Genomic DNA, 27,947 nt, shown 5'->3' on the forward strand with positions numbered 1-27,947 from the left:
TATAGCTTTCAAATTCAGATCTTCTGAGAGGAAAGGAAATGTGTTCTATGCACCCTCAATGCATGAAATCTAGCAACTTTAAATAATGGTGTGTCAATAGACATTTCTTTAATTTTGAAGGAACTATGAAGAAAACTCTGAAATGTCATAAACAGTGTTAATATTATTAGTATATTTTGGAAACAACTGTCAGTTTCAACATTGAATAACTGAATTGTAGAAGCATATGAAGTCTCACGTATGTACAGGTAAAATTCTACAGAGAACATAGGCTATTGCTAAATAATTTTCTTTTGAAATTAGCACAATAGGTTTAATGTCTCATATGTACTTTTGGTGATGTTTACAGATTTTATTTTTGGTGGTAATTTGGTGATGCTGTAGTCAGTCAATATGAGTAGGAGATGAACCGAGACACAGAGAAGAAAAAAAAAAGCAATAAAAACATAAATATATTATTTACCCTTAAACACACACACACACACACACACACACACACACACACATGCTGGATACTTCCAGATGCTTGTTGAAAGAGGCCAAATAAAGAATGGGAATACAGCTGTTTAATTCATTGTGATATGAGCAAAGATTTTCTTAGCAATACAGAAAATTTGAAATAAAATGAATAGAGAGTATTTTTGTCTTGTTAATTCGTCATCAAAGTTTATAAAGACATCAGCTGAATTTGCCATAGAAGCTCACGGGATAAGTCTGAGATAGAATATCTCAAGACCACATTGTTGTTCGGCTGCTCTGTCTGTTGGTGTTTGCTATGCTCCAGAGATGTCTGCAGTCTACAATGTACTGACTATTGTGCTTTGCTTAACCTAGGTAGCCTGTGAGGTTTCCTGATGTTCACATGTATAGCTACCATCAATTATGACAGTTTCGGGCATCGTATGGAGTCCTAAAAGTTTTAAAAGACTTCACTCCTATGGGAGCAAAATGTGCTTGCTACATTACCTCACCATTCCCATATCTGTCCTTAAGTTCCTATACTGCTGCTGGAGAAACGATAGTGAGATACAATAGCAGCGAAGTTGAGTAATAGCGGGAATCATACAGGGCCCCAAACAGGGTCCAGAGAAGTAGTTTAGTTGTAATCACTGGGGTTCTCCTGTGTGGAACAGAGTTCCATTGGGTATCAACATCATACATCATGAGGCAAATACCCCAACAAAAACCCCAATCACCAAAACTAAATGACTTTATAAGCTTGTTTATAACAGAGATAAAGTAGAATCTACCCACAACCAGAAAGATGTGAAACATCTCCGGATCAATATGAACACTGTTTCTCAAGCTTACTACCCCATTCTTACTTCTTAACTATACTCCCCTACAGATAGAGTTATTGATGCCTTTTTATTAAGTTACCTTTGTTGGTCCATTCAGATGAACTCCTCCCGACTCTTTGCATTTTCTTGCAATAACTAACCTCAAATTTTTGAGATGGTCTCACTTTCTTGGTATAGAAAGCTTAATACATCTCTAATTTTTTTTTGACTCATAGACATAACCCTGTTGATTGGGGCCCATGTCCATTGACTTTGGAGTGTTCTTGGTCATAGTAATATAAATTAGGAGGTTGTACCATCACCAAGAGGCCAAAGAAAATCAGCCATGGAGAGAGGCCTTAGACATTCTCCAGCGATGAGAACAGGCCATGGGGGGGGGGGGCTCCTATAACTGTGGCAGCTGCTGTACCACTAATGTTTTGGCATGTACACTCAGCAGCGTCTGTAGAATAGGAAATATCTATCCCAGCTGGAGCCAGGCAATTACGGAAGCAAGTGTTTTGTTCCAACTTTATCGGCACTGTCTCCCTTTCTTGGAACCTCTGGCTATGCACTGTGCCTGTAGCTAGATCTTTACCACACTTGGGCTATCCCTACCTACAAGATGCCTCTCACTTCTGTAAATCCCAGCCAAGACAAACAACCAGAACAACAAAAACTCCAAAGCAGACTTTAATTCTAGATGCCCTCAAAGCAGAGAGCTATCTAATCACAATCAATTGATTTATATCTATAGTGGGTGCTTTCAGGTCTTCTAGGGGTAATTTCCATTTTACAATGAGTATGTAGTAGTTTTCTGAGTTAAAATCTTAAGTGTAGCAATGCCCTAGATGCCTGAACAACAGTCCTAAGAGCAAGCCTAACCCCATTCAAGGGCTATGGACCTGTAGACCAGTGAGTAAGAGATATTTTCTTGATTCTGTTAATTTCCTTTAATTTGCATGCTTTATCAAGTTAGAAGTAAACATTCAGGTATAGCCTGATAGGGACATTGTGTTGAAAATTAAGATGCATAGGTCTGAGAACCTTGTCTGTGGCCTTGATTGTGTGACCAAATCTTGATTTCCACATCATAAAGAGTTGATTCTATTACCAATAAAGATGACTGCTGAACCAATAAAAAGACACCACATTGTGGTGACAGCCAGGAGGTATGGCCAGCTCACCCTCTGTCTGCCCTATAGGAGTCATTCTAAGAAGGTTCCTTGGACTTTTCTCAATACGAGATGCATATCATTATTTCTTGGTAGATGAATAATCTAGGATTCATGGATGCTGAACAACTCACTCAGGAATAACCGAGGCAAGGAATCAGAGCAGATGTCAGGGTAGGAAGCTCCAAGAGTCTATCTCCCCACTGAGCTATGACTGCACTGGCAGAATCTGTCTGATGTAAATATTTTGGCACTTTAGAGTACAGTGAAGTCTTAGAACTTCCATGGGAACATTTGCGCAGTTCACATCAGTTGACTTTGGTCAGTTTTCACTTGTTAACTGGCCATCCCCCCATGCTTAGCCCAGCAAGACATACAAGCTGCAAAAGCAACATGGTGTGTAAGCTCCAAGCAAGGTAAGCAGCGGAAGCCTCATCTGCAAGTATCAATGTGTGTGTTCTGGTCACACTAGCACAGACACAGGGGCATGGAACATTGCTGCAAATCCCTCCTCCTATAGCTGAAGGGACTTCAGGGAAAAATAATGGTACTAGCGTTTTCCCCCTCTCATTTCCTTCCTTTTTAAAAACACCTTTCTTTTAGAAGACAGATATAAAAGATTAAGACAGCCAACAGTAAGTGTGTATATAAAGAAAGTGAGAAAGTGACTATTTATGGCCAGTGAAAAGTACAGACTCAGAAAAGGTAGGAAAGACCATAAACTTTCAACTCTGGCAGAGCCTTGGAACAGTTGATGATCTACGTGACTTAAAACCAAAACCAAAACCAAAACCAAAACAAATACCTATGGACCTCAGAGAAAGGAGAGAATCTGGTTCCCAGATTTAACATGTTACTGCATTTAAGCTAGATTTCTGCCAGAAATATCATAAGGCACACATGTAGGAAAGTGTTGACTATTTAGAAGGAGGAGAACAAAGGCAGGAAGAGAGATTGAGCAGAAGCTGTCGCTGAAAGAGGAAGGGAAACAACAATCTTTAAAACAAGTCTTAACGACCATCCACAAAGTGATGGACCAATGTGGGAAAGTCAGGAAAAGAATGAGTGAGCAAGATAAAAATGCTGGATGGAGGTGGAACAGCTAAAGTAAACCATAGGGAAACCTGTGAGCTAGAGATTACGGTAACTAAGACAGAAATTAACAAGAGGGATATCAGGGCAGATTTAAATGAGCAGAAGGACCAGTGATCTGAGGGTCATCTGAGTTGTAAGTGTTCAAGCTGTAGAACAGAAAGAATGAAGAAGAACAGAGCCTAAGGGATGATGGGGAAATACAAAGAGGACTAAGTCATACAATAAATAGAGAGAAAGAAGAGAGAGAGTGTTTGAAACAATGCCAGGCACTCCCTTAAGTTGGATGGATGATATGAACAGGTAAGCATCCAAGAAGATGACGACCCTAACCCTAACCATAACCTTAACCCTAACCCTAACCCTAGATAGAATGGAATCAGAAGCTTATTTTGAGATTTACAGTGTACTTGTCCAAACACAATGCAAAGCTTAAAAGCATCAAGCTTTTATTACCTGTAAGGATTTGCTATAGCAGATTTCTAATCAGAAATGTTGGAAGCTGGAAGGCAGTCATAGGGTTAGTAGACTTAAAAGTGTCAAAAGAAAAGCATTATCAAGTAAGAATATACTGGTTAAATTTCTTCAAATGTGAGGGAGAAATTAAGACATCTCTAGATACACAAAAATTGATGAAATTTGTTAACCTTATATATATATATTTCAAGACATCATAAAGGGGGTCTTGTAGGCTAAAATGAAAATGTAATTTACAATAACTTGAGGCCATGTTAATTAACAGGAAGTTAACAAGCAATTATAGAAGCTAACATTATACTAGTGGTTTGTAGCTTCTGTTTTCTTCATGAGTTACATACCTGAGACAGTTAAAATGTCAGTCTAAAAGTTAGTATTTCTCCAACCTTGCTTAGGAAGTCCACATTTTGTTTTACACATAAGATACTAGTGCTTTAAAAAAATCAATCAATCAATCAATCAATCAAACAAACAAACAAACAACAACAACAACAAAAACACCACTAGGGAGCAGGAAGTATGACTAGATTGATAAACAATAAGAGATCATCAAGTCACCAACCATCAAACTCTTCCAATAAATAGAACATCTGAACATCAGACATCTAGACAAAACTGCTACCAATAATCAAATGTGTTTAAAGTATTGGAGAAGAGAAAGGAGACACTCGATTCTTTTCAGGAGTCTAGGACTGATTAGATATCATTTGAAAAATCACTACTAGCAAAGCAATTAAAATCAATGTACAAATAAACTCATGAAAAACTGATGCAGAAGTTATAAACAGAACACTGTCAAACAGGATTTGCAGCATATTATAAGGCATGTTAGTCCAGGGGAATCTGATGCCCTCTTATGGAATCTGTGGGCACCTGCATACACATGCACATATGTGCACATAAAAACTAATAAAATAAATCTATATGACTCAGTAGGTAAAGCACTTGCTGTTCAAGTCCAAAGACCCGAGTTTGACTTAGCATGGAGGGAGGGGAGAGAGTTAACTCCAGAAAGTTGTATTCAAATACACACACACACACACACACACACACACAGAGAGAGAGAGAGAGAGAGAGAGAGAGAGCAATTAAAATAATTAAAATGACAAATTTCTATACTGTGTCAGTACTACTTAAAAAAAATGAATCAGAATAAAAGGAATAATCCAGGCAGAATTTATATCGGTTATTATCTGTTTGTTGTGAAGTCTGGCCTTCTTCTCAGTGCTACACTTCACTGATACAATCTATACATCCAAAACATCAACTATCTGTATGATAATCTGTTTCACCAAGGTTATAAAGGTTCACAAGCATCTCAGCCCACATCTGTGTAAATAGATGCTCACAAAATCTCTGGTAGCAGTGGACAGCCCATATTTTAAATACCATTGAGATTCCTAACACATTTCAGACAGAGAACTATTTAAGACTAGTTAGAAATATGTTAATGTTCCTTGTTATGTCAATAGAAGATGTGAATAATTAGGATTTATTTTAGTCATCGTCTGGTGTTTGTGATTATGGAATCTGGTATTTTTTTAATTATAACAACATATAATGTTAAATAGTAGCAAAAAACAGAACTATATTGCAGGTTTCAGAATGAGAGGAATTAAATGTGAAAAAAGAAAGCTGTTCTGATGGTTACTAAAATTTTAAAAGTAATTTGATTAACGCTCATGGCAATTTAATTTGAACACCCATTTGTCAAAATTGCAGCTGGGCACTCCTTTCTTACCCTTTCAGTGTGCTCAGATACCTGCTGCTGCCTAAGTAGTTTAGCATTTCATCAGTACCTGCAATAGTAGCTTTCAGGGCCAATTGAAAGAAAAATAAAGGTAATGCAATTTAGCTCCCTGGGATCCTGATTTACATAAAATTGCATATTTATGACCACGGTTTTCCATCCAATAATTACATAATTTTCTTGAACTTAAATATTATGCCGACCTGGCCTTTTTCTAGGAAACAGAAAGTAGCTTATTGAGCTTGTTTTTCTTCTAAGTATTTTAAGGCAGCGACTTTTTGGAAGGCATTTTCCTTCTCCTGTGGAGAATTCAATAGCATTTGTTAGGGGAAAATATGATTCATGAATAAACCAGTGATTTGGCAAAGCAAGGAAGTCCCATTAGTTTTTAGAAGCTGTAAGTTTAGTCTTACTGTGTGACGGGGTTATTAAACCAATGCAGGGTTGGCTTCCAACTTGGAATGGACTCTGCTGGCACTAACAATGTTTCAGTCACAAATAAGGAATGCAAGTGTGGTTTTAGTAGGAAAATGCCAAGCACAAAGATGATTTACTCATTCCTGTGAAGACTTTCCATGCAATATTATATTGCTTTTGGGATCATCTACTATTTTTGAAACTTCTCCTATTAGTTTGGTATTAGTAACTGTTTTTGTCCCTACCATATAGTTTATTTAAAAAAAATGTGATGAGTTTGAAAATATGTATGTATGTATGTATGTATATGTACACACACATACATACGTGCTACAGTATAAATCATTATCAATGTAGATCGGTACTTCTGAGAACATTTTGGTGTATTTAATATCCTTATTTTGTGATCAAAAGGACATATGTTACAGCTTCTCCTAGCTAAGAAAAAAATCTCATTAGGTTTTATGTACAAAATTTGTGGGACTTTGCTTTACAGCATCTTGATACCCAAATTTTTATTTTAAATTTTCAAAAAGATATACATTTTTATGATTGCTTTGTTCCCCCATCTTGTTATCTCCTGAGTGGTTGACACTGTAGCATACAACCACATAAGGTATTTTTACATCCCTTTTTGGTATATGTGGAATCCCACTGAGATACATCTCACCTGCCTTAGAATGAACTTCAAGAACCACATTGTTTTAAAGTGGAAAGGTAGATATGATGGCACATTGTGTGTGTGTGTGTGTGTGTGTGTGTGTGTGTGTGTGTGTGTGTGCGCGCGCGCGCGTGCATGCGCGCACGCGCCAGTGTCAAGAAGATAATTGGTTTAGCATTTAAGTGGTTAGGATATGGCAGTTATTAAAAATGTGATTGAGAAGATGAGAACACACAAGAAAATGATAGATAGGAACCTGGGGTATCTTCTTGACTTTAGTTTCCCAAGTGTTTTGTCTCTGATGGTGACAGAAAGCCATTAGTGTAGGGTTAGCCCTACACTGAACTATTCATTGCTGCTTTTCCAGAAACAAATGTTAGTCTAATTTCAATAGCAGAGTGCTATTACATTTTCTGAAGTCAAACATAAACCTCTGTTAAAAGCACTGGAATTCACAAATTCTATTACTCAATTTATAGATAGGGAAATTTTGTAATTTGTGGCCATTGCATTTTCAGCTCTGTGAAATAGCGCTTCCTTTACTGCCCTAAGCATCTCACATCAGGTATTTCTGAAGTGCTGGGTATACAGTATAAGTGCAGACTTCCGACATCACGTCCCAGAAACTCCTGTGCATGTATCTCTCATCCCAGTGTACATGCTTCATTCATGCATTTCCTCGTGATGCCTCATTCCTCATTCATGCATTTCCGTGTGATGGCTTCCTACTTCCTGTGGAAGAAGTCCTCACCTGTTCACCTTTGTCACGTTAACTGTTTTGTTCCATTGAGGCAAATATGCATTGCGTTTCCAGGCGAAAAATTCACACTGAAGAACTCTTCTCTCAGCGTTAGCTTGTAGTCTACCAGCAACAGAGCAGAATCTCACTTATTGAAGATTTCTTGAGATAACTTGTTTTTCCGATCTGCTTCTTGGTAACGGAATGTACAATGAAATGGAAAGGGCTATGCAAGGAATCTGTATGGGATATGGAGAGGTTCTATTTTCATACTGTTCATGAATAACTCCGCCAGGTGAAGAACGGGGAGGAGGAAGAGGAGGCGGAGGAGAAGAGGAAGAGGAAGAAGGAGAAGAAGAAAAAGAAGGGGGAAAGGAGAGTTCTAGATAGAGCAAGAGTGAATGGGGGACCTTATCAGTCTTGTCTTCTGCTTACTGACTTGAGATCTCTGGACCCACACAGGCATGTCTGTGACCTGGAGTTAGCAGTGATGGCAGATAACCTGCCCAGAGTGTCCCCACTGGTGTTTCAGCAGGGAGACACAGACACAGAATAGAACGGTTTGTCTTTTTATTTAATTGGGTGAATGCAAAACCCTTGAGTGTCCCTCTTCATCCAGATGGATTTTTTTTAAAGTACTTTCAGATTTGATTCTTCCAGATTCAACTTTTATCAGTCACTATTAGCTTGTACATACTCTTTCCATGGCATCTTTAGACAAAGAACTGGAGCAACAAAATGGCAAATACTCCACAGGTCATCAGTATCCTCATAGGTCAGCATCCTCATTTCAACCTAAAATTTGGAAAATACCTTTCCAAACCAAGCCGTGTCAACTCCTTTTATAAGAACGCTATCTTTAAAATATTTATTTTATTGGTTTTAATTATGTGTATGCATGTGTGTCTATATGTGGGTAGGTGCCTGTGAGTGTGGGTAGAGGCTCACAGAGGACAAATATATCAGATAGAAATGGGGTTATAGGTAGTTAGTTGTAAGCTGCCCAACATGGGTGCTGGGAACCCAACTTGGGTCTTCAGAGCAACATGTGCTTTCAACCACTGAGGCCTCTCTTAACCCCCAAGAATTTACCCTTGAGTATTTCAAGTTTCTTTTAGTCGTTAGCTGCTTAGGAGTATCCCTGTAAACATTGCTCTGATTTTTCATTTCTTTCTTTTTTCCTTGATAGTGCTGGGAATTGAACCCAGGGCCTCGTAGTTGCCCGCCAGGCTTTCTATCACTGAACTCTGTCCTCAGCCCAGCACTGATGTTTTCACAAAACAGAACAGGACACTGAAGAGCAAAGGGTTAAAAAATATTTCAGCATTAACATAATATAACCTGGCCAATAATGTGGATATATATATATATATATATATACATATATATATATATATGCATTTATAGTGAATATACACACATGTGGGTATACTCCAACATGAATAAAAATGAACAAGGATGGCTAAATATTAAACATAAGGGGGATGAGGGAGGGTCCGAATGCGGGTTATGGACCTGAGTTATGAAAGTAGAAATGAAGCTAATTGGTCCTCTAGTTCTAGTCCTTTTTTGGAGTGGGAGGTGATGGATAAGTACATAAAATACATTTGATAGTAAAATGTAAAATCCAACACGAAGCTATATAGCTTCCATTTGAAATGCCAGTTCTAACTGTATAGAAGTTATTTAATTGTATAGACTTCAGGTCTGGTTGATATAGGTATGTGATGATTTTATATGTTTACAAGGTTTTATTTTGAAATAATAAAATGTTACAAAGTTTACTAAAGTATTACAATAGATTAGTGCACTGACACAGTTTGGCTGCTTTACATCCCATGACCTGCTGGTTTTAAATATAAAGAGAGGAAAGATAAGAAAGGCAGTCTTTGTCCTTCAGAGACTTTTTTCACCAAGTAGGACCTCTCTCTCTCTCTCTCTCTCTCTCTCTCTCTCTCTCTGTGTGTGTGTGTGTGTGTATGTTACCAGTGGGAAGATCCACCCTCTGATCTTCAGACATGCTTCATTTGTACAAACAAGATATCACTATGTGTGGATGTGTGCATCTTAAATGGAATTATGGAAAAATCCATGGTTCTTGGCTGAATAATAGATCTACAAAGCTGAGCCTGACATGGTGACTGTCGATCATTTATTGACACGAGTATCGGCTTTGCTGGCAGCGATAGTGTGTGGAAATATCTTCAGATCATACTTGGTTTTTGCAAGTAAAAGTCCACAAGTTATTAATGGATTCTATTTTCCCAAGCTGAAAGGAAACAGACTCAGAAAACTATACTAGACCAATTGGCCTGAGAAAGAAGCTAAGTGAAAATGTCAGAGGGTGACACAGAAAACCCTGAAGATACAGACTTGTAAGGGGCCAGATCGCCTACTGCCTTGGTTTCTTACTTCTGGGTATCCGGGTCTACCAGTAACAGAATAGTTGCTAACAGGTTGTTACTTAGGGGATATTCTGGGAAGACAGAAATGAGGAGAATATACCAGGCAGGCATCCAAAGGAGCCCTCAATAGCTGGCTCACACATCCATCCTCAATACAGTCAAATGCAGCAGCTTTAAATACTGAAAAGTTAAGTGTCATACAGAATTTTGCTCATTTATTAGTTCTGTCAATTGTTTAGCTAGATTTGGACTTAATACGTTTATTGCCTGTGAATGCTGGCAAATGTTACTACTTTCCTTAATCTGTTGATATAAGTCTGGGAATGTTTAAAACAGTATCACAATTTAGGATGACTAGAATGGAATCGAGGACGTTGTAACATCTACAAAATGCTAATAATGGAAACGATGATGATGACGATGGTACCCATGGTATCTAGTTTTATTAGTGGGGATACTATTCTGGGGGACAGATTTCTAGAGACCACATGTTCTGTTTTGCTCATGTTCATTTTTCTGGGCTTGTGTTTATGATTTACTAAAGGACTACTTTTCCTCATCCTTACATGGGTTCTAGGTGATGCTCATGTATACTAATGGTAATAGGCATCCTGACCCACGATTGTTCTAAAAACATGACCACTTCCAAAAGGTTTGTTTGAGCAACGATTGTTCCAAAATGTTCTAGTTTTTCAATTCTATGACTTTGTCTGTTCCAACTAGAATACTAATCAACACACTGCATTTTGTGTATCAACTTAGAATTAAAAAAAAAACTGTGTGTGAGGAAAGATTTAACAGGTGCATTGGAACACATTGCTTTTGTCCTTGTCAGAGTGATTTTAATACCTTAGAAGACATGCCCTTATGTCGAATTACATTATGAAGGTGTTAAAAAACAGAGGCATGTAGAGGGTATGCTTATTCTCTGCTTCACCCACTATTATTTGGGACTTCAGGGTTGCTGGGAGAATGGTGCTGGCAAAATGGTTCCTCCTTAGACTGTACTCTTGGCAAGAAGAAGGATGCCGTTGAATTTGGCCACGCCGAGCTAAATCTGATACATCAAAGATAGTACTTGGTTCATAGTTAGTGCTCAACAAACATAACGACTATGTTTGATCTTTACATCACTCTGTGTCTTAGTCGCTTTTCTGTGGCTGTGATAAAACACTATAACCAAGGCAGCTCATAGAAGGAAGAGTTTATTGGGGGCTTATGGTTTCAGAGAGACCATTGTGGGGAGGTAGCAGGCATAGAAGCTGGAGCAGGATGCTGAGAGCTCACATCTCAAGCCACAAGCATAGAAGGAGTAAGCAAGAGAGGCAGAGGCAGAGAAAGGAGAGAGAGACACACGGACAGAAACACACAGAGAGACAGAGAGAGGCAGAGACAGAGACACAGAGAGGATGGAATGGATCAAGACAACCCTCAGTGATCTGGTTCCTTCAGCAAGGCTCAACTTTTTAAACATGCCTGAAGAGTTCCATCAACCAGGGGCAAAATATTCAAACATCGGAGCCTGTTGGGGACAGCCTTATTTAAACCACCATGATCTGGTAAAAGCTTTCTACCTGGTGTGGCCACACAAGCCTTTAATACCAGTTATGTGGGAAAGGGGGGCGGGCAAGAGGATCAGGAGTTCAAGGTCATCTCTGAATTACAAAGAAAATTTGAGTTCAGCCTGGGCTATATGAGAGCCTGTCTCAAGCACCCCCTCCCACTCAAGCCCAACACCATTTTCTTCCCTGATAGTGTGAGAACTCTATTATTCAATATAATGAAGACTTTGAAATCCACACAATTTAAAGGTACCAACTTTAATCCTTAGATATATGTTTTATTTTACAAAGGAGTTAGTCTTTTTTCATCAGAAGGGAAAAGAAGCCTTAGAAGGCTCTTTATAAGCGCCGTCTGCTTTTAATACACTCACTTATTTTAGCAACCATAGCCCATCGTAGAAAAGAAAACCTCACATTTGATGGGGGATGAATAGGAATGAAGTCCTGTCAGAAATAACTCCCTTTATTCCTCTTAGCAAGCACAATTAGGTGCTGATGTTCAGGTTGTACCGCTGGCAACATTTTTCAATTAACATTTAATCTTCCCCCACAGAAAGTGCAGCCTCACACTGGCATGCAACCCAGCATTTCAATGGAGGAATGTTGAGAAACAAAGAAAGCTGCCCCTTCCATTGCTCTGCTATCCCTTACAGTCTCCGTTCTGAGAGGGCCCGTGTGCCTCAAGAGTGTTACTCCCCACGCCATGTTCATGCTTGCTTTATTTGTAGGGGCTGCAGCCTTGACCTTGGCAGGTGATATAGACCCTGTTTTCAAGTCTTGGAAAAATCCGTTATTCAGGCATTTGGAGTAAACAGACAGGTAGAGTCACAGAGCCTCCGCTGCCTCATAGAAACACTCCATCTTCTGACCTATTTCACTTTGATTAGACAATCAGACTCAACAAGAGTCAGGGTGACAATTCACAGCGATGAAGTTGTAAATGCCCAAACTTCCACAGCTTGTTTGTAGACAGAGCCATGGGTATAAGTAATTTCTTCTGATTCACACGAACAAGTCTTGGGTAAACAAGAGTTTCATCCTATGCTGCCAGGACTCACCTTTCATTACCACACAAATCTAAAAGTGAAATATCTAAATATCAAATTACCTAATCGTGGCTTGATATTTTTGGAGACAGTTCCTCAGTCTGGCCTGGAACTCATCCTGCACCCCAAGCTGGCTTTGAATTCATAGGCATATTTTGTCCAAGACTTAGTTTGTATTCCTCCTGCTTCTAAATGTGTTAGGCAATATGAAAAGGTTCATCAGCAGGGAACCAAATGCATAACCTTCTTCACTCCAACAAGGTGGGTTTGGAGTGGCCTGATGCCTTCAGAAAGAGTTAATAGGAAGAACAGGGAGACTGACCACAGTGATACCCCTGTGATACTTTGATTTGTTCCCATAGGCTGAAAAGATAATCTACAGCTAAATACATTTTAATGGATAAAAATTGTGATCCAGTACGAGTAAAGGCTCTTGGTGCATGCCACTGTGCTGATAATGATGGCCCGCGTCATGTGGGTTTGGAGTGGAAGTTTAGAAGCAATCAACAAATCTCTTTTTTCTCTTGCAGAGTACTTCAGAGTAAGCAAAGATTTTTCCTATAGTGTCTAACCTAGCTCTGAAGTCCATGTGAGATTGAACGTGGTTAGTCGTCTTCACAAAATGCTCACTAGTAAGATTTAAGTAGGTAGTTGGCACAAGCATTTAAAAATGGGCAGAGATTCAAACACTTTGTTTGCTACAGGTTTGGTGCTTGATCTACTATGTCTATTCTGAAGAGAACTGCTAGGCCATATGTAACGAAAACTTTACAACCTCTTAGGTTTTAACCCTGCTGGAAGTTACTAGATACTCTGTACACAACCTTACCTCCTAGAGTTCAGATCTTTCATACTGTCTTAAAACAGGACTCAGTTTCTTAGTCACAAGCCAGCAAGGTGGACCAGACTGGAGCAATAGGAGCTTAGATGCACATTAGAAGCCTGGAAGAGCTTTTTACATGCTGATACTCAGGACCAGTTCTCAGAGATTGTAAATTGATTAGCCCTCTATGAGTAGAGGCCTCTACTCATCCTCCTTCCCCTTGTCCTCTCCCTACTCCTCCCTCTTCTTCTTTCTCCTTTTCCTCCTCTTCCAACTGCTTTCCAAAGGAACTTCTTAGGTAGTGTTAGTTTGTTGCCAGGAGTGACAACCATTGTTCTGGAAGCCCTGGAAAGCTTCTTCCATGTGAGTAAGGGTTTGTGCAATGGCTATGATGCTCCAAGGTTAGTTAAAAGAAAACTCAAATTTTATTATTCTTTTATGTACACTGGGCTCCTTGGTAGAGCTTAGAGCCAGTTCCTACTGAAAAACATTTGAGAAAGAATTTGTTTTTTAGTGGAGTCAATGTTGCCCAGTTACAACTCTACTGAAACTTAGTTCTCTGCACAGACTTTTAGCCTGGTAGTCATCTGACTAAGCTAAAGAACTGTGGTACCCACAAGGAGGTGCCTGCTGGACACAACTTATTAGAGGGTCCATCATTTAGATGTGGATGGATGAAACTGCATCAAGGTATGGAATGAGATGGGAAGGTGATTTCAAACAGTGCACACAAAGCCATTGGAAAAAGCCATGGGCAGAAGTCAGGAATAGCCGCAGGACACCTGGGGCTCTTCTAATGATTCCTTTCAGCCAGCTGGAAAGATGGACCCAGAGAGTAGCAGTGTTTAAAACAAGGTTTGAGAACTATAGTAATCAAACTTTTAAAATGCAACTGTGTTACATAAGTCAGAAAGAAAAATTCAGTTTTTGTATTTCAAATGTCATAAAGATGTTGATAGGCTCACGGGGCCCCACCCTTCCCCAAGGAACTAAAAGCAGTTATTGGTTGATGAGGGAGGGGGAGATATTTTCTTCAGTGGATTAGCTACTAAAATATTGTCAATGCACAAAAATGACATCAAATGGGTCGTTATAAAACAATCACGAGCCGGGCACTGGTGGCACATTGATTTAATCCCAGCACTCGGGAGGCAGAGGCAGGTGGATCTCTGTGAGTTTAAGGACAGCTTGGTCTACAGAGTAAGTTCCAGACCAGGCTCCAAAACAATACAGAAAAATCCTGTCTGGAAAAATCAATCAATCAATCATGGAAGTGGTACTAGGTAGGAAGAAGGTGGTCAGTGGGTGGGGAAAGGGACAGAAGGGGACATATGATTGACATGCATTATAAAACATGTCATGATGAAACCCATCTTATATATGAACTATATATGTAAAATCTTGGGGGAGCAGGACTCAAATACTAATCAATAATGAAATAAACAAAATTTTAAAAACCAGAACGACACCCAGAAGCTGTCAATCATCATCAGGTTGTACGTGGTGGGTTTAGCGTGGCTGATATGCAGGCATACATGACTTTGAGGATAGATTTCATGTGCACCAAGAAGTTAATATTGAATTCATCCAAGGCAATTTCAGTTATTCCCAAAAGCCTCCAAGTGACTGAAGGTGAAAATGCTGTGCAAAAGCCTAGAAAATTGCCTGGAATCAAAATGAGCACAAAGAATTTTTAAGAGAGGGTAACTTTCAGAAATCCTCTCTTCTTAGCACTCACCCTTAACCATTAAGTTTTAGGCAGGGCTCTTTCATTTTAGATCTGCTTTGGAAATGAAGGGTAAGAATTCAGACAATGGAAGCAAATCCTAAATTATGCTCTCCAAGCATTCTAAGTTTCCATCACACAATTATAATTTTACCTAACACACTATCTTTAGAAATACAAAGAAATCAATTTGACAGTTTTACTCCAATATATAAAATAAAATATTCCATGTCTGTTTTTGAGTATATGGTGCACCTAGGTATCTGGTGCTGAAGTGCTGAGAGAATTATGAGTATCCGCCTTGCTGCCATGCTATTCTGTTTAATGGTAGTGTATGCTCAGAGTGTGGAACTCATCTTCGGGTGACGAGCTCGCTGCTATGTATAATGCACAGCCAAACCTCTTATTTGAGCCATTTCTGAGTATTAGAGAATCCTGAATCTGTAGACTTAAGCAACTGCAGTTCAAAAGCGTTTGGGAGATTTTGTACTCTACTCAACAGGCACTGACTTCTTTTCTTGTTGTTATTCCATAAAAAGTGCAGCATGCCATCAATTTGCACAGCATTTCCATTATGTTAAGATGATAAGCAATCAAGATATGACTTAAGAAATCAAAGTTCAAGGCAAATAATGAGCCATTTAACACAAAGGCTTGGAGCTTCCGCACTTGGTATTTACGGGAGTCCTAGGGCCAAATCCCCTTTGGACACCAAGAGTTGACACTATTTCCTTGAAGACTGCTCTGTTCGCCATCAACCCTTATTCCAGGAGGAAACTGTAGAGGAGACTTAACTGAAATTATTTGGCCTTACAAAATGTACTTGTGGGCTTTTGCATTCATCCACTCTAGAGCTTGTGTGTGCTTGTAGAGAACCATACATCACTTGAAGGGATCTGTTTGTAAGCTCCCAGGTGACTCTAACACATGATGCCCTGCCTCTGGGCTCTCATACTGCTAGCCTTCTGAAGGTTAGGTTTTGCCTCATTTGTTTCTTAGGTGGTTTTGTTTATGAATCTGAAGTAGGCTAGCTAGGTAGAGGGAAAAGAGAGGCCTGCTGCCTGGTGGCCGGAGGCAATGCAACCACAGAACTGTGGGACAGAGCTGGGTGTGATGGGGTTGCTCAAACAGTAAAAACCAAGACTATCCAAACTGGCTGTGACCAGCACAACTGGCCAACTGCCCCACTAACTGTTCCAGAATTGGATGTTCCCATCATGCATCTGATGCTATGACTCACCCCCCCCCAAACTTCCTATAAGGATAGAAAAGTATTGTAAACCCTATTTCAGGAAAATCCCACCCCTTTCCTGGAATTCCTAACCTTATTTCATGAATAATTCTCTTTTCTATAAATGTTTTTCTATAAGATGGAGTTGTCCAAAATTCTGGTACTGCTGTATTCTCCCAAAAAGGTCCGCTTCCTCTTGGGGGGATTACTTTTGTTTTGTAAGAGAATTTCCTCCTTATTGTAAGTCTTTGCTATTTTCCCCTCTGTGAATTATTTCTCTGATCATGATAAGAAGTGGGAAGCACTGGATAGAGGTGCCAGTTTCATCTCTGAGACCTTCCTAGTCTTCACCAGCCATAGCAATGTTGCTGTTTGAAATGCTCCCATGTGTAGTGACAAAATACTGTCTAATATCCAAACGCAGGGAAACCTTCTACAGAAAGTATGCATATTAGACTTTATGTAAACATGACTTCAGACATTCACAATGGACTGTGATTTCAGTGGAAACTGATCGGTGATGTTTATTAAACAGGACACCCTTAAACAGAAATACACATGGAACAGGTTTACATATTGATTAATGAACTTTTTTCAACTTGAGTTCACAACAATACTATGGTGGACATGGAAAATTTGCAGGAGTATACTATGATGAATGATGAAAAACCTCTGTAATTATTTCCTTTTACTTTTTTATTCCCATAGTGACAGTAGCAATCTAGTCTCAATTTAAAACTCATAAAGCTGTATGTATATTTATGCACATATATGCATATCTCTCTGTGTATGTGAGTTGTGAACTGCTGGCATCATCAATCCATAATACCGATTCCTCTTTGGAGAAAATTATATATATGAACAAAGCAGCTTTCCCTATTTTAAAACCATAATTCTCTTTAGGTGATGGTTACCTATGATATTTCAACGGAGAATCTTTGATCTAGAATAGAATCCTCATTTATTTCTTACATTCCTTAGAACAGAACTTTATAAGAATCCTACTTAAGATTTGCTCTTTTGTGATGTTGTGGAATGATGATGGTCCTGAGAAAAGAGACAATCACATCCCTGGGACTACAGTTACTTTTTTTTTTTCTTGCTGTATTTGTTATAGCTATCTATGGTTCACTCAACATACTAAGCTATCCTCGAAGATACCGCCTCCATCACTCCAGCAGCTGGAGCTATTTGACCAGGTAATTGTTTGTTGTTTCAAGCAGGTGGGTGTTAGTGAGGTCTTCTCATTACTTCCTGAACTCATTATTGTACTTTTCTTTCCTAACACAGTGACAAAGTCCCTGAGATTATCTGGGACACTACAACCTCCAGACACCCAGCTAAATATGCTCAGCCACCTAGGCACAGTTTCTTAAACTTCATAGGTACCCTGCCAGCACTTCATCTGTCAATGAACTGCCTATTTTTCCGTTTCACGTTCTTATTCCCAGAAGGTTATCTGCCCTTGGAATTAAGCACCTGTCTCTGCCACAGGTGGGTGTTTGGGTTGACCTTTTAAATCCAACTGCTTTTGTCAGAACTTTCAGTACAGAGAATAAAGCATAATGTCATGTATGTTCTCAGTGAAAGACAGAGTCACCATGTGTCTCCAAGTGAACAAGTGAGAGGTAACGCTTTTGAAAAGAATCCACCCAGCCAGCAGCATCCTCAGCACTGTGAAAAGACCAAACTGCCTGCCTTGGTTGGTTCCTGTGCTACTGGCTGTCTTTATAGAACATAAAAACCAGAGGGGATGGCTAATAAGGAGAAAAGACTCTTGGATGCTTTGGCAATTGTTTCATACCTTTTAAACCCAGAAACCCACCCATAAATTTGGGGTATTTTGTTATATCAGTATTACTACTGTAAGTGAAGATTTCTCTGTTGTTCTAGCAATAGAATTAACTCAAACAATCAATTTCTATCCTAATAATCAGAAAATTACGTGAGCTAAGTGACATCCAGGGGTGTTGAACTAATGAATATCTTCTCTTGTGTAAGCAATTGATTTTCTGTGTATTGGTTCACTTGCCTAGCATAGATTACCCCCCACCCCCACCCTGGTTCATTCTATTTCTTTCATTTTATGATTCTGTGATTCTTTTTTTTTTTTCTCCAGGAACAATGAACAACATATTTTCCTTATTGAAAGCCATCTTTAAATTGCAGCTTTACCTGTGGGATGAGCCTGATTTTTAAATCTCTCATTTGAATCTCTGTGCTGAATTACAGCAACTCAATATTTTAAAGCATACATTTTCCTATTGATCTCCTTCCTGTGATTTTCCCCCTGCTGTTAACCTTCCTCTCAATAGATGGTGCTCTTTTCTCAGAGACATATTCCTCACCCAAAGATCAGAGAAATCAGTTTTACTTTAAACAATCATTAATTAAAGAAATCAGACAAGCAATTTGCAGTACCTTGGGAACAAAGGCGTAATGAGGGAAATGATCTTGCAATGCCTTGAGCGCTCTGTGGAAGCTGTGTCATGTCATGTGGGCTGAATAGGTGAAGCAAATATTGTAACTAAACCTGAACAGTGCCATGTTGATGATGCCACATAACCCCACTGGGAAGAAGGACTCAAATCAGGAGCCATTTTAACATGCTGGGATATCCATCTACTTTACCAAAGTGCATACATGAATATTCCACACTACCAGGCAGAATCTGAACATGTTACTCAATATCACCATGCTCAACATCACTCTCAGTACTGAGACCCGGCTCAGCCTTTGCCAAATTCATCTAGAACACCCCAAACAACAGAAAGTCGACCTCAAACTCTTTGGAAGTAAGGTAGAGACACTTTCCTCTCCAGACCATCCTGAACAGCTCCCAGCAATGCACAATGTTGCCTGTTATTATAATCCCCAATTGACTCCCACATCTGCAAGCACTGAAAAATGGTTATGCCCTGTAGATGCCCTGAACTACCCAGCAATTCCAGATGCCACTCAGGGCTCTCTGAGCAGATCTGCAGGAAGACAGTGCAAAACTGGGTTTAACATCACAACAGTGTGCATGCTACATCCAAGCCACTCTGCTCTGGAAAGATTCCATGAAGGCTCCCTCCACCTGGGGCAGCCTCAGGATGGAAGGAGAGTAAGATGAAGAGACCCTGGGCCCAGCACAGGGTGGGGCTGTGGTCCAGCCTAACCCTGCTAAGAAAGTTAGTGAGTTCATCTCTTTAACCTACTGAGAAGCCTCTGCCCTTCAATTATGGAAAGCTAACTAGATTTTTCCTCTCACTTTTCACAATTCAGTCTTCTTACAGCTCATGCAGGGGAACGACCGATTGTAAGGCATGCTTCAAAGACCCTGTTAGTTTAGAGCAAGAAGGGTATCTAAGATGGAGCCCCCTCTCCCATCCATATCTTAAAAGCTTTGCCCAAAGAAACTTCTTGGTCTCGGAATTTTGAACACTGCTTTATCAAGGGAGGGAGGAAAACCCAGAACAGTAAAAATTCACACGCAAACAGCAAATGGCTCTGTTCAAGTCACCCACCTCTTTGTACCCTGTTTACTTCTCCCCGGTTACTCACAGAGTTTGACTCCTTACCCACCCCCCCCCCAACCCCCTTTACGGAGCTCAGGCGCTCAGGGCATCCTTACCTGACTATCACATACATGACCAGGAAGTTTCCGAAGAGGCCCACTACGCACACGATGGAATAGAGGGCCATGATGGTTATTGCTGTGACCATGGAGGGACTGCCGGGAGAAGGGCACAGGCTGTCGCTCCCGCCAAACCCGGTGCGGTTCAGACCGCATGGGTCGGACTGGTTGCCATCTACATGGGACAAGTTGAGCCAGGAGGCAGGTGCTGGGGAGCAACTTGCGGGAGCCAAGGGGTCAGAACAGTCGCTGCTGTTTCCAGGGCCGGCGCGGCTGTCCATGGTGCTGAAGGCCTGCTGCGGGCTCGATGTGGACAGTAACTGAGAGCTCCAAGACTTTTTGGGTTTCACGATCCCCAGCCTCTTCCTCTTCCAGCTGCCTCAGCTCTGTCAGTTTCTTACACAGACCAGCCCTGGCGGAACCAGAGGAGAGCGTCAGCCAGCCAGAAGGGAACGCCTGAGCGTCTGATATTCTCCTCTGCTTGTAGCCCCCTCCCACCTTAGAAGTACACTGAGCAGTCCTGAGCATCCCAAAGCATTGCTCGCTGGGTGGAAGGGAGGGGGCACAGTGCGAGGGATCCAGAGGCTGGAGAGGAGGGAGGAGAGAGAAGGGGTGGATTTTGCGCAAAGCAACTCAGAGTCAGTCTCCCTGGTCTCCATGCTCTTCCGAGCAAAACGAGTGTAAAGTGGAGTAGGACGGGGCAGAAGCAGGGACATGGCAGACAAGGGTGGGGAGAGAAGCGGTTAAGTTTATTTGTGCAACAAGGATGCAAAAGGTAGAGGGTTCCAATGCCTATTTTCACAGCGCTGTTTCTCCTTTGCTAATCAGTCAGGAAAGTCGTTGATCTGTTATAATCTCGGTGACCCTTAAACCCCAATATTCTTCCTACTCAACTCTGCAATGCAAGTATTTGGGGCTGGAGACTCACTATTGTTGTTTTTCTTTACTTAGATCAACATATCTGAAGCAATATATATATATATTTAAGTTCTTTAACTTTTCAACCCTACAAATCTATTCAAAGCAACAACAATCTTTCTCTGAAAAAGAAAAAAAAATTGCGAAGGAAGCCCATTTCTCACGCTCCCCATTCTCTCAATGAATCTCGGATTAGATGGTCCCTTTGCATCTGAATTTGCCCCAGTAAAGAGGGAGCGCAAGAGCATCTTACAGAAATGCGGGAGGAGGGGTGATACCCCATAAAATGCACTAATGATCACACTGCAGGGGCCACGGGCTCTTTTGAGGGACATAGCCCAAACAAGAACTCTGAGGAACAATTTTTGATCTCATATCTAAGTTCACAAGTGCTTCTGAAACAATACAATTTTAAAGCTAACACTAGTGTGTTTTCCTCTTTTCATCCCTTGGCATGCATGTGCTTGTGCGTATCTATGGTTTTAAATTATAAACATTGAAATTAAACGGGCTTGATTGATTATAGAAAGTTCAACTCTATTCTCTCAGACTGTGGAAAGCAAGCTTGGAAGGAACACATAATTCCAATTTTACTTTTAGACATTTATCTTGAAAACAGATAACTCACAGCTAGACAATTAATCATGGACTTTTGACCAATGTTCAGTATTATTTTTACTCTTTTCCATTAAAGGGTATAACTTCAGCAATAATGTAGACAAGGGTTCCCAGCGGCTGATAAGATGCCTTTAAATACATTCTCCTAGGGATAAATGTGTCAGTTCACTTAGTTGAGATGAAATCTGTCTGCTGCTCATTCATCACTCTCCCGAGGACACAGAACCAACGCCACTTCCTCTATGTGAAAGACAATCAGCATATGGCGGTTATTGCTGCCTTTGCTGTCAGATTGTTTTGTGATATGGTCCTGTCATCTCTAGCAGTTCGAGTTTGGATATGTTACTTTACCTTATTGAGATATAGTTTTCTTCTCAGAGTAAAAACATGAACTTTATTTCTAGGGCTGGAGAGATGACAGAGGTTAAGAGCACTGGCTGTTCTTCCAGAGGTCCCAAGTTCAATTCCCAGCAACCATATGGTGACTCACAACCATCTATAATGAGATCTGGTACCCTCTTCTGGCCTGCAGGCATACCTGGAGGTAAAATGTTGCATTCATAAATGAATAAATAAATCTAAAAAAAAAAAGAACCAGAACTTTATTTAACTATATGTTCTCATCTGAGATCAAAATTTCCCTTTTAATTTTGTTTCTAATGCTTCACAGAGAGTAATTATCATCTTCCAATTACTCCAAATGCAACATTTCCTGAACTCCATTTTGCATCTTCATCTATCTATTTCCTGTATGTTCTATTCATTCAACACACACTTAGAGAAAACACAGACAAATAAAACTTATCTGTTAAAACACAAGCATTAAATTAGCCTTGACAGGTCTATTGAAAAGATACCACTCAATAGACTATGAAAAGGACCCCAAGCTCAACTCCCACTGTTTCTTAGTTATCATTTTCTTTCTCAGTGATTTGAAGGTCTTCCCGGAAGCTTCAATCTCCCAAAAACAGAGGGAGACTATTCAAAATGACTCAGCAAACTGAAATCCTAAATATTTTATACAGCCCAGATTACCCATGAGACCTTTAATTTCCTAGAGCTGTAGTATGTTGTCTGTGGGGATATTTGCCTTTTCACTGATGTTTCTTGCTGAATCTTGGTTTTCCATTTGAATCAAGGATAATTTATTATCTACTGGTCTAGATTTAATTTATATAATAAAACTCATATAAGAAAACACTTTTCATGAGATTGTTTGTTTCAAAGAACTGCATTTAGTCACCATATGGATGGATCTGGCAATGAGCTAAGAGTTGTTCCTCTTTCTTCGATTTCAGCGTCTATTGACTTTAGGTATTCATATGATGGCCATCGATGCACACTCATTTTAATAGTTTAGTCATGATTGTTTTCTAGAGTGATTGTTAATGGAGCACATGATTAACAGCTGTTAATGAAAGCCAGAATCATAAATACTATGTATAGACTAATTACAATGGTTAGAAGCTCAAAAAGGAAGGTCATACATATAGGTCTTCATCAGGAGAGCATGTAATGTGCTTTGCAGATGTAGCTTACTACTAACATTTAAATGTGTGCACCTATTAAGAAGGCAGTTGAGTTTTGATACAGCATTACTTTAGACTGCGTGACCCTTCAATAAAATAAAGAATCCTTGGTTTAGAGTTTAAAGAACAAAAAGCTAAATTAAAAAGAAAAACTCTTCACCAGTTTCCATGTGATAAACCTAAAAGGATACTTGAAATAGAACCAGTAAAATCCCTGAACTTTAATATTTAAAAAGTAGCCCCAAATCCAGACTCTACTGCCCATTTTCTTGAGACTTCCATTCTTTATGCTTCCTGTTAGTTGGTTCCTCTTGTGTAAGATGAAAGAGTGAGAATCAACAAAGCACTTTCCCACAGATTACATGTATCTAAAGGGCATGCCCTTTGTCTTCAAGTTCATTGTCAAGAAGAATTCTTGCAGCTATTACAGGGTATTTAATGGCACAAACTTATCCTTAAGCATTTTAAAAAAATCTTTTTAAGGGCCTGAATGTTCTAATAACAGTTCAGCTGCCAGCCTTTCAAATCATTATTGTAAACAACTAGCTTAAGTAATTAATTCATAGGTCTGTGTGCTTTTTTTAAAGTCTGGAAGCTCAATTTTTTTTTTTTTTAAAATTGGGTTTTAGTTTTCAGTTTCTGGCAGTAGAGGCTTACGTCTCTTATTTTATTCCTGAACAGCAGTTAGTCTTTGTCAGTTTCTCTTAAAAATTAGTGAGCACTCCAGAAACTTCTGTTTATGCAGGTGTTATGGCTTGAATGCTAAGTATACCACATCTGCTCAGGTGTTAGCATCCTTGGTCCTTGGCTGTTGACACTGTGGACCCTGCAGCAGGTGAGGTGAAGCTTTGCTGAAGGAAATGGGTCATGAGGCGTGGTCTTGGAGGTTTTACAGCCCAGCCTGACTTTCTGTCCACTTGCTGATGTTTCATTGCAATTGCAATGTGACTAACTGCCTCACTCCTGATTACCATGCTTTCCTTGTCATTTAGACCTGTTTCCCCTCACGCTGGAAGTCAGAATAAACACTTCCTTATAAAATTTGCAGCTTACCAGGTACTTGGTTGCCGCAATGAGAAAAGTAACTTGATGCACTAGGTTGCCTTTATCAGAATTCATCCCATTAGAAGTTAAAATTACAAAATTTAGTAAAATTAACAATGCAAATAGTATACAGAAAGATGAGTAATTTTATTTTAAGGAACATCTTCCCCAATTTCCCTTCAGGATCAACCAAAAAATATTTAGTAGGAAGAGTGGCGCTATGGCTGGGCCATTCCTTTAACTCTATGGTTTAAAAGCATGTGTCATGTGTTATGTTCCTGTATCTGATTATCTCTCAATCATGGGTGGTTGAAGTATATAAAGAAAACTGAAGAATATTTGCTTTTATTGTGATATATGAATAGAAAAAAGAGAAAATGTTGGTAGTCTTTATAAATAATTGTGGCTACTTTCCTTTGGTACTGAACTCAGTTAGTACCATGTCTTCATGTCTTACAGGGAAGTTGGGTAATGGGAGTTGAAGCCACATCAATGATTCCTAGATCCTGTAGTACTTGCAGATTTATCACCTGCTCTCTTATTTTGAGTGAATAGTCTACTTGATCATGACTTTGTAATATTGCCCAAGGGTCATTTGGGACTATTAGGTCAATGCATCCTATCACTTTCCAAATGCCAAAGGACTATATTCTGCTAATGACTATCCATGCTTGTTAGTGCCCCTGGCTGTATAGGAGAAAGTCTCAATATTGTGATGCTGTCAATCTCTTTTTATTTTTTTAATTTCCAGTTTTGTTGGGAAGCCAGAATTTCCTCATTGATAATCAACACTTTCAGTCATACCAGAGGGAGGTGATAGACTAGCAGTCTTCATTTTAAAATAAAGTATCGGCCAAACATATGATTCTAAGTCAGTGTACACATCTGTCTTTCAGTCATTCTTCAAATAAAAATAGTATCCCATGGGGAAAAAAATACATGGTTCCCACTACAACTGTGATGACCACACAGTTTTTCTTGTGAGTGGCAACCCTCTGTGACTTGTTGTTGGCAATGTGTTCTATGTATACTTCCTATTTCCACACACAGGACGTCAAAGGGCAGGATCTACCCCCCCCCCCCCGTGTGTGTGTGTGTGTGTCTGTAAGTTATGTATGTGTAGTCTACGCACACATGGTGTATTTGTAAGTGTGAATATGGAGAGGTCAGAGGAAGATGTGGAGTGTCCTCTTCTGCTTTATTGTCTTGAGACAGTCTTTCACAGAGTCTGGAACTATGCTGGAGGCCGGAAAGCCCCAGCAATCCTTCTATATCTGCGCTCCACAGTGCTGGGATTACAGTACTTGAATGGCCACACCCAGCTTTTTTTTGTGGGTTCTAAGGATTTGAACTCAGGTCCTCATGCCTGCATGGCAAGTGCTTCTACTTGCTGAGTTGTCTCTTAAGCCTCCCATGGTTGAAATTTTATAAACTTAACTTTTATTCATGCTGCATTGATACTATTTATCCCTTGCAGGTGTTGGTGCAGGGGTAGTAAGAGACTCCCTAAACAATGAAAGCTATTGCCATCACTCTTGGTTGCCCACCAGGACTCCCCCTTTGCTGGAGATACTGCACATTTTGGTCATAGGACTTGGAAAAATCAAGCTGATACTGTTCTGGAAGCTTCTTTTTCTGATGGATATGGGGAGATGAGTGATCACCAGTTTTTTTTTTTCCAGTTGTGACTCCTGCCAACTACAATAGTGATCACCCTGCCAAGATATGTAGCATCAATGTTATAGAAGTAAAAAAGAAAAGCACTTTGTGTTTAGATTTAAGGCCCTATCCACAGGAAGAAACTCATTCTTGGTCCTGGAAATCTGGGCAAGAACTCAGTTGTAGAGCTCCAGGGATGAACCTACTACTGTTATGTTGTTCGTAGACACAGTATCAACAGCTCTATACAGGACAGCTTGCAGACCTCATCAGAGAAACAGTGGGGTGTGGTTCATAGAGAGGCTCACAACTTGTCAAAGTGCTGAGATGTATCTGTGGAGTGAGTGGTCAGCCATAATGGGGGTGGGGAGGTACGGCCATAGGGCGGGGCTTCTTTCTTTTTTTATTATCCTATGAATGTGTGTCTGTGAGAAAAACAGTTTCAGCACAGAGTGGATTCACAGGACTGACTGTTTCATCAACCATATTTTCCATATTATCTCCAACTTAATCTAGTAAAAGCCACCTGACTGTACAGAATTATCAAAACACATTTTTACCTTGTTGCTTTCATGACTCTTAGAGATCTCCAAGGTCTATAAACCGTATCTTCATGCTTACCGACTTAAGCCATAGTAAAAATGTTCTGGCTTCTCTGCTTTTGTTTCTCATCAATCCCCAGAGCTGCTGCAAGGCAGAATCCAGTTCTCTCTCTCTCTCTCTCTTTCTTCCTCTCTCTCTCCCCTCTCTCTCTCTCCACTTACACAAAAACTTATTAATCTTCATTATTATTTTTTATTTGTTAGTTTGAGGCAGGGTTTCTCTGTATAGAAGCCCTGGGTGTCCTGGAACTCACTTTGTAGACCAGGCTGACCTTGAACTCACAGAGATCTGCCTGCCTCTGCCAGAGGGCTGGGCTTAAAAGTGTGCACCACCACCACCTACTTTTAACCTGCATTCTTGTCTCCATTTCTCAGGACTCCCTTTTGTCTGTTCTTCCCCTCTCTCTCCTCCCTCTGAACTTCCATGCTCCACAGATTACCAGGAAATCAATAGGGACAGCATTTCTTCTAGCATTTAACTCTGCTTTCAAGGCATCCTGCAAGCTCCTAAGCAAGAAGAGCTTGTAACTTCGCCTTGGATACCGCAAGGCTGCCCGGTTTTGAAGGCTGGCTATTTATTTAGGTTTCTGTTTCTAAGCCAAGTCCTGCCTACTGTCTCTCTCAAGCCTACTTATTCTTTCATACTTTAATATCAAGACTTTTGGTTTCAGAGGCTATCACTGATTTTAGTAAGGCTAAACTTCCAGGCATTTCACTCTGTTTCTTTTCTTGTTTTCTCTCCCCCTCTTCATTTATTAACTTCTAAGTTTTCAATCCTGTTTGTGTTTATCCTAAGGTTTATTTTTTTCCTTTGCTTGTATCTCACATGAGGCATTTTCTGCATTCTTTGTACTCTTCCTCTCAGCATGCCCTTCATAGCGATCTCAAATCATGCTCATCTACACTTTTGTGTGTGTGGTGATGAATTCAATCCAGCTCTGTCTTTTACCCTAGAGACGAAGATTCTTATGTGTGTCAGTTTGGTGAACATGTTCACCGGAGATACAATGTGTCAACTAGTCTCATCTTCCCGGCTCAGCATAGTTCTCTTAATGACACCACCATCCTTGTATCCTCCCTCTGTTCTTGGTACCTTGCAGTAAGTAAATGCATAAACTTTCTGTTCATGATAAAATTATGTTTGAAGCAAGGATAAGGAGGATGGTTATAGCCCACTTATATACCTCACTGATGGTCTGTTGTTTTAAACATTACTAGAATTTATTTCCTAATAGTGTCTACCCAGTAGACCTTTCACATAGCATTCAATGGGTTTGGGCTAATAAACCACTTTAAGAATTTCCAGCATATTTAAGCATGATGTAAATATTTAGTAAGCAATTTCATAGGCCATTCCCACTCCCTTTTCATCCCAGTACTTAATTACAAGGACCATTGACTTCGATCTTATAAATGTACTCTTGTTGAACTTTCTAGCTCAACCTTTTACCACACCAATCTCTCTTCCATTCCATGCACTCATCCTATATATTGTTATTCAAATGAGAGTTAGGAAACAGATGGCTGACTGTGTCACTGCTGGCCTTACTCCTTGGGTCTCTATAACTTGGGGG

General features: G+C 39.9%; 1 protein-coding gene across 3 annotated transcripts in view; it reads right to left on the reverse strand.

The window, feature by feature from the left end:
* The window catches only part of Oprm1 (opioid receptor mu 1), a 46,272-nt gene extending 24,196 nt beyond the window's left edge, over positions 1–22,076 (reverse strand). The window contains exons 1-2 of one of the 3 annotated variants that reach the window (XM_051205987.1): positions 21,891–22,076; positions 20,001–20,415 (exon numbers count right to left, since the gene is read on the reverse strand). In XM_051205987.1, the coding sequence (XP_051061944.1) occupies positions 20,001–20,284 (284 nt within the window). In that variant the 5' untranslated portion in view covers positions 20,285–20,415; positions 21,891–22,076. Of the gene's footprint in view, positions 1–20,000; positions 20,646–21,890 lie in introns of those variants that run through there. The other 2 variants (XM_051205988.1, XM_051205985.1) reach the window with 2 other exon arrangements.
* Between the last annotated feature and the right edge of the window lie 5,871 nt (positions 22,077–27,947).

The sequence above is a fragment of the Phodopus roborovskii genome, unplaced genomic scaffold, assembly GCF_943737965.1.
Source record: "Phodopus roborovskii unplaced genomic scaffold, PHOROB, whole genome shotgun sequence".
Classification (NCBI taxonomy): Eukaryota; Metazoa; Chordata; class Mammalia; order Rodentia; family Cricetidae; genus Phodopus; species Phodopus roborovskii.